Here is a 17166-nt window from a genome sequence, read left to right as displayed (position 1 = left end):
GTGTCCACCTGATGAGGGCTTATGGCACTTATTTTACTACAAATTAAGCACTGAGATCTAGCTACGTTCAACATCAGTTCAATGGGTTTTGGCTACATCCTTTGTGAGTTTAGGCTTTGGTGAGGAAAACACCAATGGTAAGTTTTACTCAAGACAACACCAGCTCAGAGGGTTTTGCCTAGGGCAGCAGCCACTCAAAATGGCCCTGGCCAAGGGAACATCAGCTCTGAAGGGCTCTGGCCAAGACAATGTCAGCTCAGATAGACTTTGGCCAACGCAAAGATACACCAACGGGACTCTGAAACGAGCCCGTCAGCCTAAAGGATCTCTGACAAGGGTACTGTCAGTTCAGTGGGTCTCTGACCAGGACAATGCTGGTTTAGTGTTTCTAACCAATGTCAGCTCGGGGGTCCCCCCACCAAATATCAGGCAGGATGCTCTAGTCACAACAATGCCTCCTTGGTGTGGACTCCAGGACAGTCCATAGTCAGCTTTAGTCAGTGCAGAACCTGTCCACCTAGATGACACTAAGCACAATGCACACTGCTTACAGACCCCTGCAATATGATTCGCAACCGCAATAGGTAGAGCAGTAAAAGGTGAGTGTAAAGATGCACAGAGAGGTAGGTCCTTATTGAATCAAAGCTTCTCAACGTGTTGCTCTCAATGACACTTTCAACCATCCCACAGTCCTAACTCAAAGAACCATGCCTGCCCCAAATTCTAGTCCGTGCTGGGAGTCCCTCATAAAGGATATTATATACATTTTTAGACGCAGTTGTAGCATACGGGAAAGTATGAAGGCAGAGTATAGATGGAGAGGAGATGAGTAAAAAGGCTCAGAGGTGAGCCACAGCATAGGAAATAAGTAGTGTGTGAATAAGTTAAGACAACTTGTGACAGCAAAAAAAGTAAAAAGCTGGATGCTGAAAAGGGATGTGGTGGAGTGTGGGGAACATTCTCTGCTTCATCTCTTTATGCTGCTTTTGTCAAGGGGAGAGGCGAGGCAAAAAGTAACATAGATAAAAGTAGCTGAAACCTATAAAAGAATCTCATCAGCCTTGCAACTGAAGGCATTCCTCCCCATGCTGCCATTAACCCAGGAGGTTACTTACCAAGGAAGACTTGTAGTATCGATGGAGAATATTAATAAAATCAGTGATAGTCAACATGCCTGTGAAAATAAAGAAATGTGTTATGCTTTCAGGGGTCGCCATCAGGGCTGCATTTCAACACCACTACAAACCATTCCACACACAAAAACGCACTCCCACTACAGCCTGCTATTGAAAATAGAAGCTACTTTCCAAAACTTAATCCTGCACAGTGCCACAAGCAACCAACACTGACCGCAACTAAAATCAATGGCCATGTTTTAATACAAAACCTAACCCACATCCAGTTCCAAGAAAATGTTTCCTCCAAATTCTGAAAGTGAGGTCACTTTACCCGTTACAACAATGGCTGAAGAATATGAGTGCACACTGGAGGACCTGGAGCAGCTTGAAGTGTTACATCTACCCAGATGTCCCAAAAGTAAATTGCCTGTTCCAGCTCCTGATACTGATATCACAGTCCACCGTGACCCACTAGAACTAAGAAGGGTGGTGCTCTGGGGCCAGGGTACTGAAAACCTGCTGCAAGCTTAAGTGCAAGGAGATGCACGTGGGTCGATGTAAGCTATCCGCAAACAGTACCGGACGACATGCAAGCAGCCGAAACAGTGTGACAGAATTAGTGTTCCTGTAGTGCTGCAGTGAGATCCCAGCAGTAAGTCCAAGGAGGAAAGCAGTGGCTGGGATACTGAAACTATACCTGACAGAGATGTTAAGCTACAGCCTGCCATCTTTGTCTTTACTTTTTTATAGATGTTTACTACTTTAAGCCACAATATATTTCATTGTTATTTGTGAAGCACTTTATCTAATCCTTGCTAGGCCCTAGGTCGTTTTTAAAGGTTGAGTTCTAGCTATTTTGTTCGTATCATTTAAAAAGCATCTCAAAGCACTGATGAGGTCATGCAGCCCTCTGATTCGCGTTGTGTTCTTGGATGTCCTTTAGAGTCCATTGTTGAAAGGGTTGTGCTGTAATTTGTCCTTTTTGAGACAAATGGAGTGAGATATACGAGGTAGAACAAGCATGATGCAGCAAACATGGCTACACATAAGTGTGGCATGCGCCAACATGTGTCAGAACAGAGAAGGAAAACCACGGCACATCCCAGAACGTTGTAATGTTCCAGTTTATTCCTCGTAATGTCTTTAGATGAAACAATGGCATATGGCCCAAGCGGACATCTTGGAGCCAGAATCAAATGATGACAACAGAATTCCTTTTCAAATGGACAGCAGCCCAAATAAGCAACAGCCTTATTCCTCGTAATGTCTTTAGATGAAACAATGGCATATGGCCCAAGCTGACATCTTGGAGCCAGAATCAAATGATGACAACAGAATTCCTTTTCAAATGGACAGCAGCCCAAATAAGCAACAGCCGACACGTGTTTCGTCTGGGTAGACTTTATCAAGGCTATAGTAAAGATATTCACTCGATGTTCCAAAGTGCCAGAGACATATTAATGTCTTAAAATTTGAAATAGCAGTCGAGAAAGGAAAAGCATGAGGACCATGGTAAGCCTCAAATGTCTCCACGCGTTTCTCACTTCGTTATGTTGACGGCGCCGCAAATAGTGGGTGTCAGAACAGATGAGCATGCAGGTAATTCACCTTTTCAAGGAATACACTAGGCAGGGTAGAGAGAACTGTCACTGATGTGCATCAGTGGGGTATACCAGAGATGTATATCATATGGAAGCCCACTATAAGTGAAACACTGGAGGCAATGTTAAGCCACCAATTGGAAACTATAGAGTCCACCCTAGAGTGACAGAGTCCAACATGAAGCAGTTAAGTCAAGAAGAGAGTACCACAACTATTAAGCCACCAAATGAATACTCAAAGAAGTTCTCACCAGGAGGACAGAAGATGAAGCTCTTTCAGTACAGCTGATCTACCAGAGACAACTATTCAGAGGGCAATCAGAAAGGAGAGTAGGACCCAAATGGAATATCAGCCATAGTATAAGCACTTAAAACTACATCACGGAGTGTTAAGATCATGTAACAGAACTGGGCATCATATATTCAGACATAAATCACAATCTATGAGGTGCTCGCACAAACCATCTGTATCGGTAGACTTAGGTAAGCCAGGCTCAGTTAATGATTGTGTGTAATTAATGTATTTATGTCACTGAGACAAAGTTCAGGGAGATTTTAAGAGGAGTGATAAAGCAGGGGTTCTGGCTAATATCCTTTTCAGGCTCAAACCAAAAAATCTTAACAAAAAGTTCCCCTTAATCTCATCCTTTAGCACTGAAAGAAAGGTATAGAGGAATCTGTAGGAGTGGAGGGGGCAGACTGTACACAAATGGGATCAGGAGGGCGAGAGATCAAGAGGTATGTTTGAGGGGAGGGACAGTGAAAGACCCAGAATAATTAAACATAGTCCTAAATTGGCTAAACTGGGTGCAACTATGTTTTGGTTTTTGTAACCAAATTTTAATTCATTTTATTAATTTTGGAAACAGTGTGCACACATCGTGCTCCGACAATATCAACAGCCAAATTTACATAGCAAGTTTCACATTGCGTTTCTGGTCCACCAACATTAAGTGTTACATTACAATTGAACTCCAGGGTAGGTCCTCCACATCCACCGTATTTTATCATGTTTTTCCAGGCACCCATGGACAGCATAGATCGCTTTTTTCTTGGTGCGTGCACCAGTCTACCCCTGCCCTCCATCCACAAATCTGGTCTGATGTAATGTAATAAGGAACATAACTCTGTTATATTATTCTACACACAATAAATCACAAGTATACTTCTGAAAAGTAGTCTCAAGTTTAAATATTGTACTCTAATTCAGTTTAATGGTAATTTTGACATCTTTCTAGTTCACCACAGGTATCCCTAACACATACCAAGCCAACACGAAAGAAAAAAATGGTAAGGAAAAGCCCATACATCCTTGAATATCAAACTAAGGGCAAAAACAGGATAGCCAATTGCTCACTGATGCTTCAGTTTTGGTCAGAAGACTGCAGAAGAGGCTGGATGTGCTTGTGCCCCTCTGAATCTGCCTAAACTAGGCCATCTCGCTTAGGACCCCTGTCCGTTCTATTTGCATCCTCCCAGCAGACAGCCCGCAGGGGGAGGGAGCATTGGTGTTTGGATAGCTCACCAAGGGGTGGTGGCAATGGCAGCCAGAGTGACTGGACTAAGTTGGCCAGTGAAAGAAATACCCAATAGAGCCGAAGTGAGCTGAACTGCTGCCAGGTTTGGGACACAGTGGTTTGGACTTCAGACCTATACCATTTACAGACAAGGAGAAGTGCTCTTGGAAAGTTGGGTATGCCTGTTTGGGTCCTGTGGCCCTGAATGCACCAGTCTACATTGGCGCACACACACACACACACACTGGTATAACAAATAACCATGTGCTACGGATACAGAAGGAGAGAGTCAGAACTCTTGTTTACCAATTTTTTAAATGTACTAATCTATTCAACAAGATATTCCCTGATTTACCACCGTCTTGGCTGCCGAAAATTAAGTCTTGAAACACACATGAACTTCTCCCTAGTTGATCTTTTATGAATATGTGCATCAACACTAAGTGCATGACTGCGTAACTGCTTAACTCCTTGACTGGCTCTGGAGTCATCATTTTTGCTAGTCATTACTGCAGGAATAGCTTTTTTTTGTCAGTGTGAAACCCCAGGTTTTAACGCCTGTTGTCTGCTATTGCAAGTATAGATTGAATGTACTTTCCCCTGTGGGCTGAGATAAGACATAAGGTCACAGTCCTGGAAGTAATTATTAGTCTTATTAAAACATCCTTTATTCTTATTGTTTTGGATACAATATCATTATGAGCATGACATGGCTAAGACCACATAAACTGTCTAAAATTGGGAAAACCGATAATGAAGGCTTACAAAACGCAACAGTGTAAGGAGAAACAATCGAGGACATGACCACCTTATGTGTGGGGGATGATCACTCAATCATTACTCTTCTAGACTCACTGCACACTAATCTGTCGCCATGTAAAATAGGATTGAAATAGGCTTTAAAATCACCTCCTTTAACATCCATCTCTCAGTCAAATTCAAATTAATTAGATTTAAATAAAACCACATATACTTTACTACTTACTTTTTAAGCTAAATGCCACCTGGATCAATATTAGACCAAAAACAGTAAAAAATCTGAAATATTGAACAAGCTGACAATGTTAACCAAGCCAATGCCACATTATATCTCAGCAGCCACACTACGCAGCGGGGAGTCGTAAGAGCACCTAGGGGGTCTGACAACCAACTGGCATTCCAGATTGAGTTTTGCGTGCCAAAAAGTAGCATCTTTGTTTTTTCCCCATTGAGCTTAAGGAAATTACATTCCAAGAAGCCACAGTTGACATACATTGGGAGAAATGATGTGCAGTATCACCCAGATTCCTAGGGATTGATAAGATAATTTGGGTATCATCTGCATATGATATTGTATTCAGCCCAAATACCTGAATGCTAGCCACAACGGGGGTGGGAGGAACACATGTAGATTAAAAAGTGTCGGACTCAAGGAGGAGCCTTGTGGCTCCCCGCCAGATAAGGAAAAGTAGTCTGACTGGAACTGATTTAGCAGTACTCTCCGAGTACGATCCGAAAGGAAGGAGGACAGCAAAGCCAAGGCCTGATCTGTAATACCCAACCTGTTGAGGCTTTTAATCAATAACGAGGGGGAGATTGCATCAAAGGCCTCGACAGATCAAGAAGAACCAAAGCCACGCCTTGACCCTTGTCTACTAGACGTCTGATGCAGTCAGTGGCCGAGACCAAAGCAGTTTTAGTGCCATGATATTTACGAAACCCGAACAATGAGTTGTCCAGCCAACCCCTGCTCCTTTCATCAGGTGGTAATTCAGATGTTTCTCCAAGATCTTAGCAGGCAGTGGAAGTAGTGAGACTGGACTATACTTTTTACAATCATTGTTGTCTAGCTTAGGCTTCTTTAAAAACAAGATTAATAATAGCTTCCTTCCAATATCGTGGAAAACAGCCTCTCGTAATTACTTTTTCATCAAGGTCATGAGAGGACCTGCTACTATGCCTGCTCCCATGTGCAAAATAGACAGACCACATGGTTCCAAGGGTAAACCTGATTTCGAGCTGAGAATATATTGTTCCATTCTGTCGGGGTTAATTGGTAGAAATACCTAAAGTAACTTCATCTATTGGTTCACAAGTCTCTGAGGCTTCAACAATTCTGACACTAGACTTTCTTTAGCCATTCGAGGGCTAAGAATATTCTTATGTTTAGCAGACTCCAAACCCTCATAAATGTCAGTAATTTTACTATGGAAAAAGGTTGCCAGTTGATAGCAGAAAACTTGCAAACCCTCGGATTCGCCAGCTAACAGAGGGGCAAAGAGCTACTGCACCACCTTAAAGAGCTCTCTAGAGGATGTAGTAGCTTCATTTTGTCTGAGAACAATACAAGAGCTTCTCCTGATTAATAGCCAACTCATACTCCCTTATTTTTCTTGCATATGCTTGTTTTTCTTGATCTTCAAGGTTTTGGCTCCAGATTATGCTATTGGCGGCGGCAGGCCTGTCTAAGAGTTCTTAACCTTTTATTTTAAAAAACGGTATGAAGGGGCAGACCTACTTAGTTTGGTTTCCCTGATAGGAGCAACCCTATTTGCAGCCTCATTCAACCAGGCTGCAAACTACACTGCTTCCTTATCTCCATCTTCTGAGAACTTAAGAGACATACTTTCTAACGTTTTAAATCAGAACATCGGAAGTTACTCTCTTCCAGTTTCCACTCCCTAGTTTACTACTAGTTGGGTAACAACTCCTAGCTAAAGGCTGGACAGTAAGCGAACAACCTACTGCCCCATGATCAGACCAGCTAAGAGGAAGGACATACTGGAAATATATTCTAGGGTCATTATAAAATATACCATCTAGCATGTGACCTATCTCATGTGTAGGGCTAACACCAATTGGGTCAAACCCATTTCCGAGAGAGGCTCAATAAGTGCTAATGAGTCTTTGCTGGCTGTATCTTCAAGATGGAAGTTGAAATCTCCAAGAATAGTTAATCATTTTTACTAATCTCAGATGGAAAAGGGGATCTTGGCCCTAGGTGCTTATATCCCAGTACACCTGAGAATGAGTTAACGGCTGATAACTTAACTTTGAAGAACACTGCTTCACAGGTTTTATTATTTAGGTCGGAATCCAGCAGGCACTGGTAATAGGATTTGAATACCACTCCACCGCCCCCCTGGTCTACCTACCCTGTCCTCTCTCGCAGTGACATAATTGGAGGGCACCGCATTAACAAGATTTGGGTCGAGACCTCTTTGGCCCATGTCTTGGTAACAAAGACCAGATCCAGATTATGAAAGGTAAGAAAATCAGCAAACTACACTTTGTGCTCAACCACTGATCTAACATTGATAAGATATCGACTCAGCTGGTTGGCATTAACTGACCTCTCTACTCCCACAAATTTACAATTAGCATCAGCTGTAAGCTTGGAAAAGTTCACAATATGCGGAAAAGATTTCAAGAGCACCACAACTAAACAGACATGAAATCACAAGCTGTATTCTAACACCATACTGCACAGTTACACAAATGCATACGCACACTTGCAGACCTCCAGCCCATCCACATATATCCCCACCACAGATTACAAATTAAATCACATGCTGCAGTACAATACCAAACACACACTATACTATTAAAGTGCTCTACCCCAACTCAGTGCCAAATATGCCTCCTCCATTTAATGTAATTGAAATCACCGGCAGCTGTATTCATCTTTCCAAAAGGAAAACCTCTAATTTTTTTTGTTGATGTGAAGTTTCCCCTTCCATTCCTTTCTGTGAATGACTTCACATTCTTACTAGTGACCCCACCCCCTTACCCTGACCCCGCTAGGTTAGACACCAAAGCCCCTCACACCCGAGAAGGTCCAATCCAGACTAGCCTCAATGGAATTGACCACTGAAAACAAAAAGTATTTAGTGAAGATGCAAAACACCAAATGAAGACTGAGATAGAAAACACACAGCAACAGGGAGACCCAGTTGCTCTGACTACACCAAAAGGAAAGAGCGAAAAACTCCACAGTGACACAGTGAGTCATATCAATACAATCATCTTTTCAAGAGTTATCACATAGCAGAACACCACAGATTCAGTATTTTTTTTAGCTTTAACAATATGTCTGTCCTTCAAATATAATCGGGCGATTGTCAGGCTCTAACAGTGAAACCGTAGCCCCCCCTTTCTGAAAAGGAGGAATAAGTTCACGCAGCTGCCAGGGGCTGGCCACGGTTTCATGGCAAAAATCAGACCTCAGGAAGAATTCAATCCCATATGTTTTGATTGGAGGAGTCGGTATGCTACCTGGTAAATCTCTTGCTACAGAATAAAGTTTCCGACATAAATTAAGATAGCCAGAGGGGGTAGTCCCCATGTTCCTGGGCTGCCGAAAAGGATAACAGTGTGCCCTTTGAACCACTGAGTCTATATTACAGTCACTTAAGGACGGAAAAGCCTCTCTGAACAGACAGACAATAAAACTTCTTGGGTCAAGTCCCTCGCTGCCCTTTGGGATGCTTAGCACAGTTATTCCTTCACAATCGACTTTTCAAGTCCTCCAATTTTGCAGTTAAATAATCTACTTGAAGCTTGTGTTTATGGCTGGCTGTTGTGTTCTCCTCTACAGTCTCCTATAGGGTAGCCTGCAGTGCCGCCAGGTCTCCAAGCCATGTATGAAGAGTGACCATATTTTTAGATAACTTGCATCTTTAAGTGTGCCATCTTTAGCGAGAGGGGGTCCTTTTTATATTCCTCTCTATGAAGCTATAAGAGATCATAAATAGCAGCAAGAGTGGGGGTGTCCTACTGGTTCAGGTTCTCTCGCTCCGTTGTCACCTCTGCTTACATATGGGGCCCTCTGCACACAATCTTCACAGGCTTGAGAGCTGGGAGAAGAAGGAATTAAGGAGTCTCCTGTGAGGGATGAATAGAATTTGTAGGAGTAAGCTCCAGTCCCTCCGGGTTCCAGAGCATTTCTTCCCCTCCTAGGAGCTGTGCAGGATGTAGTTGCCCTTAGGCAAATACATAAGTAACCAGATCTTCTATCTACTGAGTTGTTAATGCCTTAGTCACACCAACCACTGCCTTCCCAGCTCATTCAGGTTCCCCCAGAGTACTCTCTTAGTTCTAGATCTGGTTCTGGCAACATCACCCTCTCCTTGAGTCCATTAATTCAGCTCTACTGTCTCCACTTCTCCCATTCCATCAGCATCTAACTCTGCTGTCTCTAAATCAGACGCACTGCCAGAGTCGGATAGAGAGAAGACCTCAGCTGACTCCTGCTGATTAGTGTCAGGATTCTGAGTGTCCATAGCAGCTTAGTCTACGGTCCCCTGCACAATTTTAATCCAGCAACTGTGAATATATTATCCTGCCCGTTCAAGCCACCCTTGTCTTACATGGATGCCAGATTCCATCTCATCCATCCTATCCAATGTAAGGCCACTTGTTGCTGGTGCAGCTATAAGCAAGCTGGAGAAAGTGGAAGTAGAGGTGGGGGATAGAGATATGCCTGTCAAGCCCATAGGAGAGGTTATAGTCCTGGACAGCCCCCTGAGAATCACTTCTAATAACATAATTCGATGTCAGAGAAGACATCATTGATTTGACAGAACATACACAGTGGTCTATAGACTTCGGGGAGGTACTTAACAGACCAGCAGCAGCAGTGTCTGGAAGTGGATAAGATAGCTTGATATCATCGGATCCCACATTCTCCCGACCCTACCCTTTTCCCCCTTCCTCTGGGTGAATATTCACCGCAGATCACCTCTGTGAAATCTGACCAGGGGTGTTAGTTTTCTCAGGCTTCAATGTCCTCCACACTCTCCCCAATCTCTCATCCATCTCCTCAGTTACTGTTTTACATGAGGATAAAGTACTTTTCCCAGGTACAAAGCGCTTACTGGATGTGGAGCGTATACCTAACCTTTTCCATGCCCTCCTTTAGGGGCAATCACCCCCAGTATTCCAGAAAATGCCAGAGTCCAGTATGCCCAGCAGCACCCATGAACCAACTCAACTGAAGTAGTTACTGCCAGAATAATTGTATGTGGCAATTCCCTCCCCCAGCCAGACAAGAAGAAACAGGAACCAAAGCTGTCTCAGTCCTACAACCCAGCCAGGCACTTCCTTATGGAGGCACACCAAAGCAGGACGCTTCTCAAGTTTTTTTTAAATTTGCGCCATAGAAGACGCCAGAGGACTTGTGCTGTCCCGCGTAAGGGCCGGCCCACTACTCTTGGCTGTGCTGCCTGTGCACAACCAGTAAGAAGAGACATGCAGTAATCTCCAACACAATCACCGTCGCCTTCCATCGTCAGGGGTATTCTCCTGTCCCATCCCAGCCCCGTAGGGTAAAGGATAGCCCTATCTTATGCCTCCAGGCTCCCATTGCTGCTGCCATAGTCACCACTGAAACATAGGTACGCCTGGGGCTGGCTCGAAGAGACCTCAGTATCTTCCCTCCACTAGCCGTGCACCGCCATCTTCTATTACAAACAAAAGTACAGGTAAGAAAGTGTATATCCCACTGAAGGTGGGGCAGAGGGGGTGTGTGTCTCTTCAGTTTTGGTCTAGACAAGGATGGCCGGTGAGAGAGAGTGACATTGTGGCCAGCAACTGCATGTTCTTATCTGGTATGATAATGGTTTGAAAGCCATCAATATAACGTAAATTGATAAAAGAGGAACTGTACACTCTTAAGCCACACATAATTTGTATGCAGGAAACACACCAGTCCGGGGATCAAACCCCACAGCTGAGAGAGCATCGCTATTGAGCATTTTTGTTTTTTTAATTTAGCCAGCAGGGGTGTCGCAATTCTAGTCTGTGACTCCAGCTGGTCTGTGGTTAAAACTAAGGCTGATGCGGGGGGCCATGACTGATTATATTAATTTAGAGAGGATGCTTGCAACTTGCTGTACGCATAGTCTGTGGTCCCAACAAGGACAATCCATCCTGCATATGACTAACTATTTCCCGAGCTGCATCAAAGGCCTGAGCCTTCAGTAGTATGCAGGGATTTTAATGTTGTCCTTGTCCCAGGGGTAGATTCCCCGTTTAGGGAGCCCAGTACTGCAATCATAAGGAGAGGGGGTAAAAAGCGTCTCAGAGGGCACTGTGGCAGAGCATTAGTTCTTATGCCTTGGTGGATATATCTCGCGGTTGTGTAGATTATGGGACCAAGGTTTCACCTTTTATTCAACATTGCAGAGGTCCCTGTCTAGGATCGACATGCTTTTAATGAGTCACTCGCTTGGAGCTGATGCTAGCATTCACATGAATCCACAAATAATATCGGATCATAACTCTCTGTTGCTCTACATTCGCTCAGACCTACTCTGTCAATCTGGTGAGTGAGGCAACTGGTCTTTTAATCGGAAGTTGTTATTAGAGGAGGGATATGTCCTGGCTGTGGGTAGGACACTGAAAGAGATCTTGGATATAAATGTCGTCTCCACACCTACAACAGTGGCATGGGATTCACTTAAAGCCCTTTGTAGAGGACAGACACTGAATTACTCCATATACCAGCAGGAAAATCTGGGTATTGAGGAATCTCAGACATGACACACTTATCTTGCTCAAGACCAGACTGGCCCAAAAGGTCATAGAGCAGAATTGGCACAGGGTCTCAGTGGCATCTGAGCAGCTTCAGGTCTTGCAGGCAACTCTAAAGAAAGGCGTCTGGGATAGAGTTAAAAAAAAAATCTGGGCCAAGCAACAGCTTTATTTTGAAAACAATGAGGAGATAGGCCATTTGCTTGAATTCAGGACTAGAGTAAAGAGCTAGTAGCAAATTGATTTGGGAGGTGGTTAACAAAAGGGTTGAATTAATGGTCGATCAGACGGGAATCATGGGGGAATTTAGACAATTGTATAAAAATGTATATGCAGAGAAAAGTGATGCCTTCATTGAAGATGTAAACAACTACATAAAGGAACACTGCAATTTTAAACTGACTCAAGGACAGTCTGATCGGTTAGAGGAACCCATCTCTTTAGCAGAGGTTGAATAAGCTATTAGTCAGCAAGCAAATTGGAAGAACTGTGGAGTGGATCGGATTCATTTGGAATTCTACAAAGTGTTCTCAGGGACATTAGCACCCACTCTTGGAGACCTTTTTAATTCCCCCAATTTCCCTGGCCAAGCTTCTCGCCCATGGGGAGAGAACAAGATAGTTATCTTCCCTAAGAAGAGGAAGGATCCAACACATTGTAGCTCTTATCAGCTGATATCTTTAATCAATGTAGGGTCTAAGATTTATACTACAGTTCTGGCCAATAGATTATCCACAGTGATTATTGGTTTGGTTGATGCTATACAGCATGGATTCATCCTGAGGCATGACAACTTCTCATGTGAAAATGGCTATAACCACCCTGGAGGTGGCGTCAGTGGAGGAGACTCTTATGGGGATCAATATATTAGATGACGAAAAGGCATTTGACCAGGCATCCAGGCAATCTCTCTGGGAGATGATGAAGGCTCTACAGGGGGTTAACAGCAATGGTCCTCTGTTGTGGCAGATTATCCGACTATCAAAATTACTAGAGGCACCCGTCAAGGGTGCCTATTACCAACATAGCTTTTTTACATTATAACTAAAGCCCTATATCCATGCTCTGTGACTAGCCAATTCTATTTGTTCACTTCATCTACATCGCTTGGAGCTTAAAGAACTGACTTATGCAGAGGATAATGCAATCTTGACATCATCCCCAGTGGCAGTCATGAAGGCAGTGGAGTTGCAAGTAATAGTTTGGACAGGTCTTTGGATATAAACTTAACTCGGATAAGACATTGGTAATTTCTAATGTCTCTGCACTCAATTAGGATAAAATTAAGGTTTAGTCTGCAACTTATTTAGGTGTGCAATTGTGCATATGATCAGAGGAAATTATTAATTTGAATTATAGCAAAGCTTACAATCACTCTATGGACACTTTTAAAAAATGGAATTGATTGCATCTAGGGAGGTGTAATCCTATTAAGAAGAACATATTGCCCAGGTATCTGTTTAGATGTATATCATTATATCTCCCCAAGGGCTTCGTTAATAAGATTGAATCACTGTGGCAGCGGGTCATATGTTGCTATAAAAGGTCGAGGTGTAAGACACAGTGGTGGTCATTCCGACCTAGGCGGGCGGCGGTTGCCGCCCGCCCGTCGGAAGCCGCCTGAATACCGCCCCGCGGTCAATAGACCGCGAGGGGTATTCTGACTTTCCCGCTGGGCCGGCGGGCGATCTGATTCAGATCGCCCGCCGGCCCAGCGGGAAAGCGCCTTCCACAAGGAAGCCGGCTCGGAATCGAGCCGGCGGAGTGGAAGGCGTGCGACGGGTGCAGCAGCACCCGTCGCGCTTTTCAGTGTCTGCATCGCAGACACTGAAAAGCCTAGTTGGGCCCTGTTAGGGGGCCCCGCGACCCCCCCTACCGCCATCCTGTTCATGGCGGCTTTCCCGCCATGAACAGGATGGCGGTAGGGGGTTCAGAATCCCCTCGGCGGCGCAGCGAGCTGCGCCGCCTTGGAGGATTCTAAGGGGCAGTGGAAAACCGGCGGGAGACCGCCGGTTTTCCCGTTCTGACCGCGGCCAAAGCGCCGCGGTCAGAATGACCAAGGGAGCACCGCCGGCCTGTCGGCGGTGCTCCCGCCCCCGTTGGCCCTGGCGGTAGAGAACCGCCAGGGTCAGAATGAGGGCCAGTATCTCCAACTGCCCTGGGAGAGTGGCGAAATGTCCCCACCTGCTACTTGACATGATTTATCTTCCGACTTACTATGGTTTTGGGTAGGAACAATGGCCACTCGGGTCAATATTTTCAGACTTTCTACCATGGGGGGTGGGAGACATTAAACCACACACAGGCATTACTGATACAGTTTACTTCAAGCAGACTAGGTCTATTTAAAAAATGAATTTCATGGTGTTTAGTATAATCAATATACGCTATTAGGATTCAATCTGAATCGCCCACTATTCACACATGAAAGTGCGCTTAGCTGCTGGGGGAAAGTTGGGACTACGTAAGCTCGGTCAATTGTTTGAGGGCGATACTATGTTCTGCTTCAAGGCACTACAACATCAGTTTTCTCTTCCTCGTCAGAGTTTTTTCAGATTTCTTCAACTTTGTCACTCCTGCTGGGCCTGAATGTGGGAGAGATTAATTGTGCACAGAATTCATTTCTTGAATTCCTCATAGATATGAATTGTAAGGGGAGTATAAGTTCATCATATAAAATGATTCTTGCAGCTGGGGGTAATAGGGAGGATTGATTTATGTCAACTACAAGCAGTAAAATGGACCGCCCTATGGAAGTTATGTTGACAATGCAAGAAATTCAAAGCAGTATTATCTTGGCACTACAGTCCCCAATGTCTCTTGGGCTAAGAACCAATATTTTAAGTTTATGACAGATGTATATTGTACCCCATATCTGTTAATAAAACAAGGCTAGGGCTGGAAAGTTGATGTTTTAGATTTGGAGTTGACAGAGCTGTTGCGTTTCACATATTTGCTGTATGTATTAGTTTATAGGGATATTGGGACACTATCCTTCGGAAGCTGAATGGTCAATTTTTTTTTATTGATTGCGGATGGGACTATAAGCTGATAATACTTGGGTATTCCCCTCAGATCCCATCAGCTCTATCAGGGATTTACTTCTTTGCTATTACTTTGACTTGACTGGTCTTAGATTAGCAATGGTTACTATCCAGGGCCCCTGATCTCAATATACGGTGGCATTTTTTTTTTTTTTTTTTTTTTTTTTAAATAAATATTTTGTACTGTGCTTTTTATACAACATGTAAAGAAAACATTTCACAGTGGTCAATAACTCATTGGAGACACCAATAAATCAGTGTGGAAGACGTCTTGGGTCTAATACAATAGTGAGGATTACATTAGAAGATATAGTCGCCCTGTGGCGTGTATGTAAAAACTTCTCGTTGTGTGTGTACTCATTATGTATCATGAGTGTTGTGGTGGGCCAGGTGATTGCCCCTTGTCTATACCATAGTAGTCCAGACACAGGGTCCATGTCTTGTAGAATTTCCGTGAGCACCCACAAGCTTTGCATGTAACTTTTTCGGCACCAATATAAATGTCCATTCCTGCTCTCCATTTCAGTAGGGTAGGTGCTTCTAGGGGACCGCAGTGTTTGGCTACATCTCTTTTGCCCACTATGTGACCCAGGTTGTAGAACAGCAATTGGCCCGGGTTATGTCTATATCTGTAGGGATACCCAACAACACAAACTTGGGGTTTAATGGTATTTGTTCACCCAATTTTTTATTAAGTTCCCCTATTATGGAGGTCCAGTATACTTGTGTAACGGGGCACTCTTACAGTGTGTGCACAAATAAGCCTCTGCCAGTGCTACAACGCAGACAGTAAGGGGATTCTGCTCTTCTGCATTGTTGTGAACAAGCCCTCCCATAGTATGCCCTATGTAGGATCTTAAACTAAATTAGTCTCAAACTCGATTTTATGGCCACATCCCTTGGGTGCATTAGGGCCTCCTCCCAATCTGTGTTGTCCATCTCTCCCACTGCGAGTTCCCATCTGGCTTTTAATTGTTGTAGTAGATCAGGCATGGTGTTATTTAGCAACCTATAAGTCCAAGAGATTGTTTTCTCTGCAATTTCTCCCTGTAGCAGTCTCCCTTCCAGTGGGGCATAGTCTGGGAGATCATCAAGATCAAGTTTCTCTGCTTCACATGCATGTTTTAGCTGTATGTATTTATATTGTTGTGTATCATGCATTTGGTAATCTCTGTGGAGGGAGTCATGGGGGATCAATGTTCCATTTTCTATAATGTCTCCTATTCTGGATAACCCCAACAGGTCCCACGCCCATCTCAATTTCCCTATTTCTTTCAGGTATGTACCTGACCATAGTGGGGTTTCTTGGGCGACACATTTGTGCTCACCCATTAGTCTCGTAGCCCCCTCCAAGCTTCTATAGCTACTTGGGTTGCCGGCAGCAGCTGTTTTGTTCCATGCCCTCCATATACATAGTGTAGCTAGGGGTGCATAAGAAATTGGCGTATTTCTAGTGCATATGTTGGGTGGTCTACCTGTGAATATCCCCAGTCATTTATTACATTTAGGTGTGATACCCAGGATTAGGCTCTTATATCTGGAAGGGCTATACCTTCACTGTACTGAGTTTGCAGGAGCGTCTGCAGAGCCACCCAGGGGTGTTTTCTAATCCATATTAGCATTCTGACCTGCCTTTCAATTGTGGTGAAAACCTCTTCTGGGATAGCGTGGTATGTATTTCGGAGAGTATAAAGAAGTTTGGGTAGCACAATCACTTTATACATCACCGCCCTCCCTAGCATGTCAGGGGTAGAGGACTTCATCTTCCCACCAAGTTGTGAAGTTCTGTTAATAAGGATCTGATGTTATAGTTATGGCTATTGTCAGCATTCGTAGTCATATACATGGACAAGTATTTGAACCCTGTCGAGGTGATGCGTAGTTGTCTCGGGATGTCGTTAATATTTAAATGGCCCTCAACAGGGTACATATTTGATCTGTCCCCATTTATTTTATAACACTGTGGGCCCCATTTTGGCTGAATCTCTGGAGTATGTTTGTGGGGGTCTTAGCTGGGTGTGTGACATAGCAGGATATCGACAGCGAAGAACAATATTCTTTCCTCTCCTGCCCCTTCTGCATCAACCCCAAAACCCACCACGTCAGCGTGGGCTCGGATTAGGCATGCAGGGGCTCCAGGATCAGCACAAATAATAGGGGGGACACGAGGCACCAGTGTTGTGTTCCTATCTCAATACGGAATTCCGCTGATGTTGTACCATTCATTCACACCCTTGCTACCGGGTTTGTATAGAACAGGTCTACCCATGCCATGAATCAGGGTCCAAAACCGATTTTTTTAAGGGCCTGTCTCAGGAAGTGTCAGTGGATCGCATAGAATGCCTTTTTCTGGCATTGAGGGATAAGAATATAC

General features: G+C 44.1%; 1 protein-coding gene across 3 annotated transcripts in view; it reads right to left on the bottom strand.

Moving 5' to 3' along the window:
* The window catches only part of PRKAG1 (protein kinase AMP-activated non-catalytic subunit gamma 1), a 242857-nt gene that overhangs the window by 115939 nt on the left and 109752 nt on the right, over positions 1–17166 (bottom strand). For all 3 annotated transcript variants that reach the window (XM_069230492.1, XM_069230491.1, XM_069230490.1), the window contains exon 5: positions 1116–1174. In XM_069230492.1, coding sequence (XP_069086593.1) covers positions 1116–1174 — 59 coding nt within the window. The remainder of the gene's footprint in view (positions 1–1115; positions 1175–17166) is intronic.

The sequence above is a fragment of the Pleurodeles waltl genome, chromosome 4_2 (assembly GCF_031143425.1).
Source record: "Pleurodeles waltl isolate 20211129_DDA chromosome 4_2, aPleWal1.hap1.20221129, whole genome shotgun sequence".
NCBI classification, from domain to species: Eukaryota; Metazoa; Chordata; class Amphibia; order Caudata; family Salamandridae; genus Pleurodeles; species Pleurodeles waltl.
Note: the sequence above shows the minus strand (reverse complement) of the source record. Positions and strands in the feature narration are given on the sequence as shown.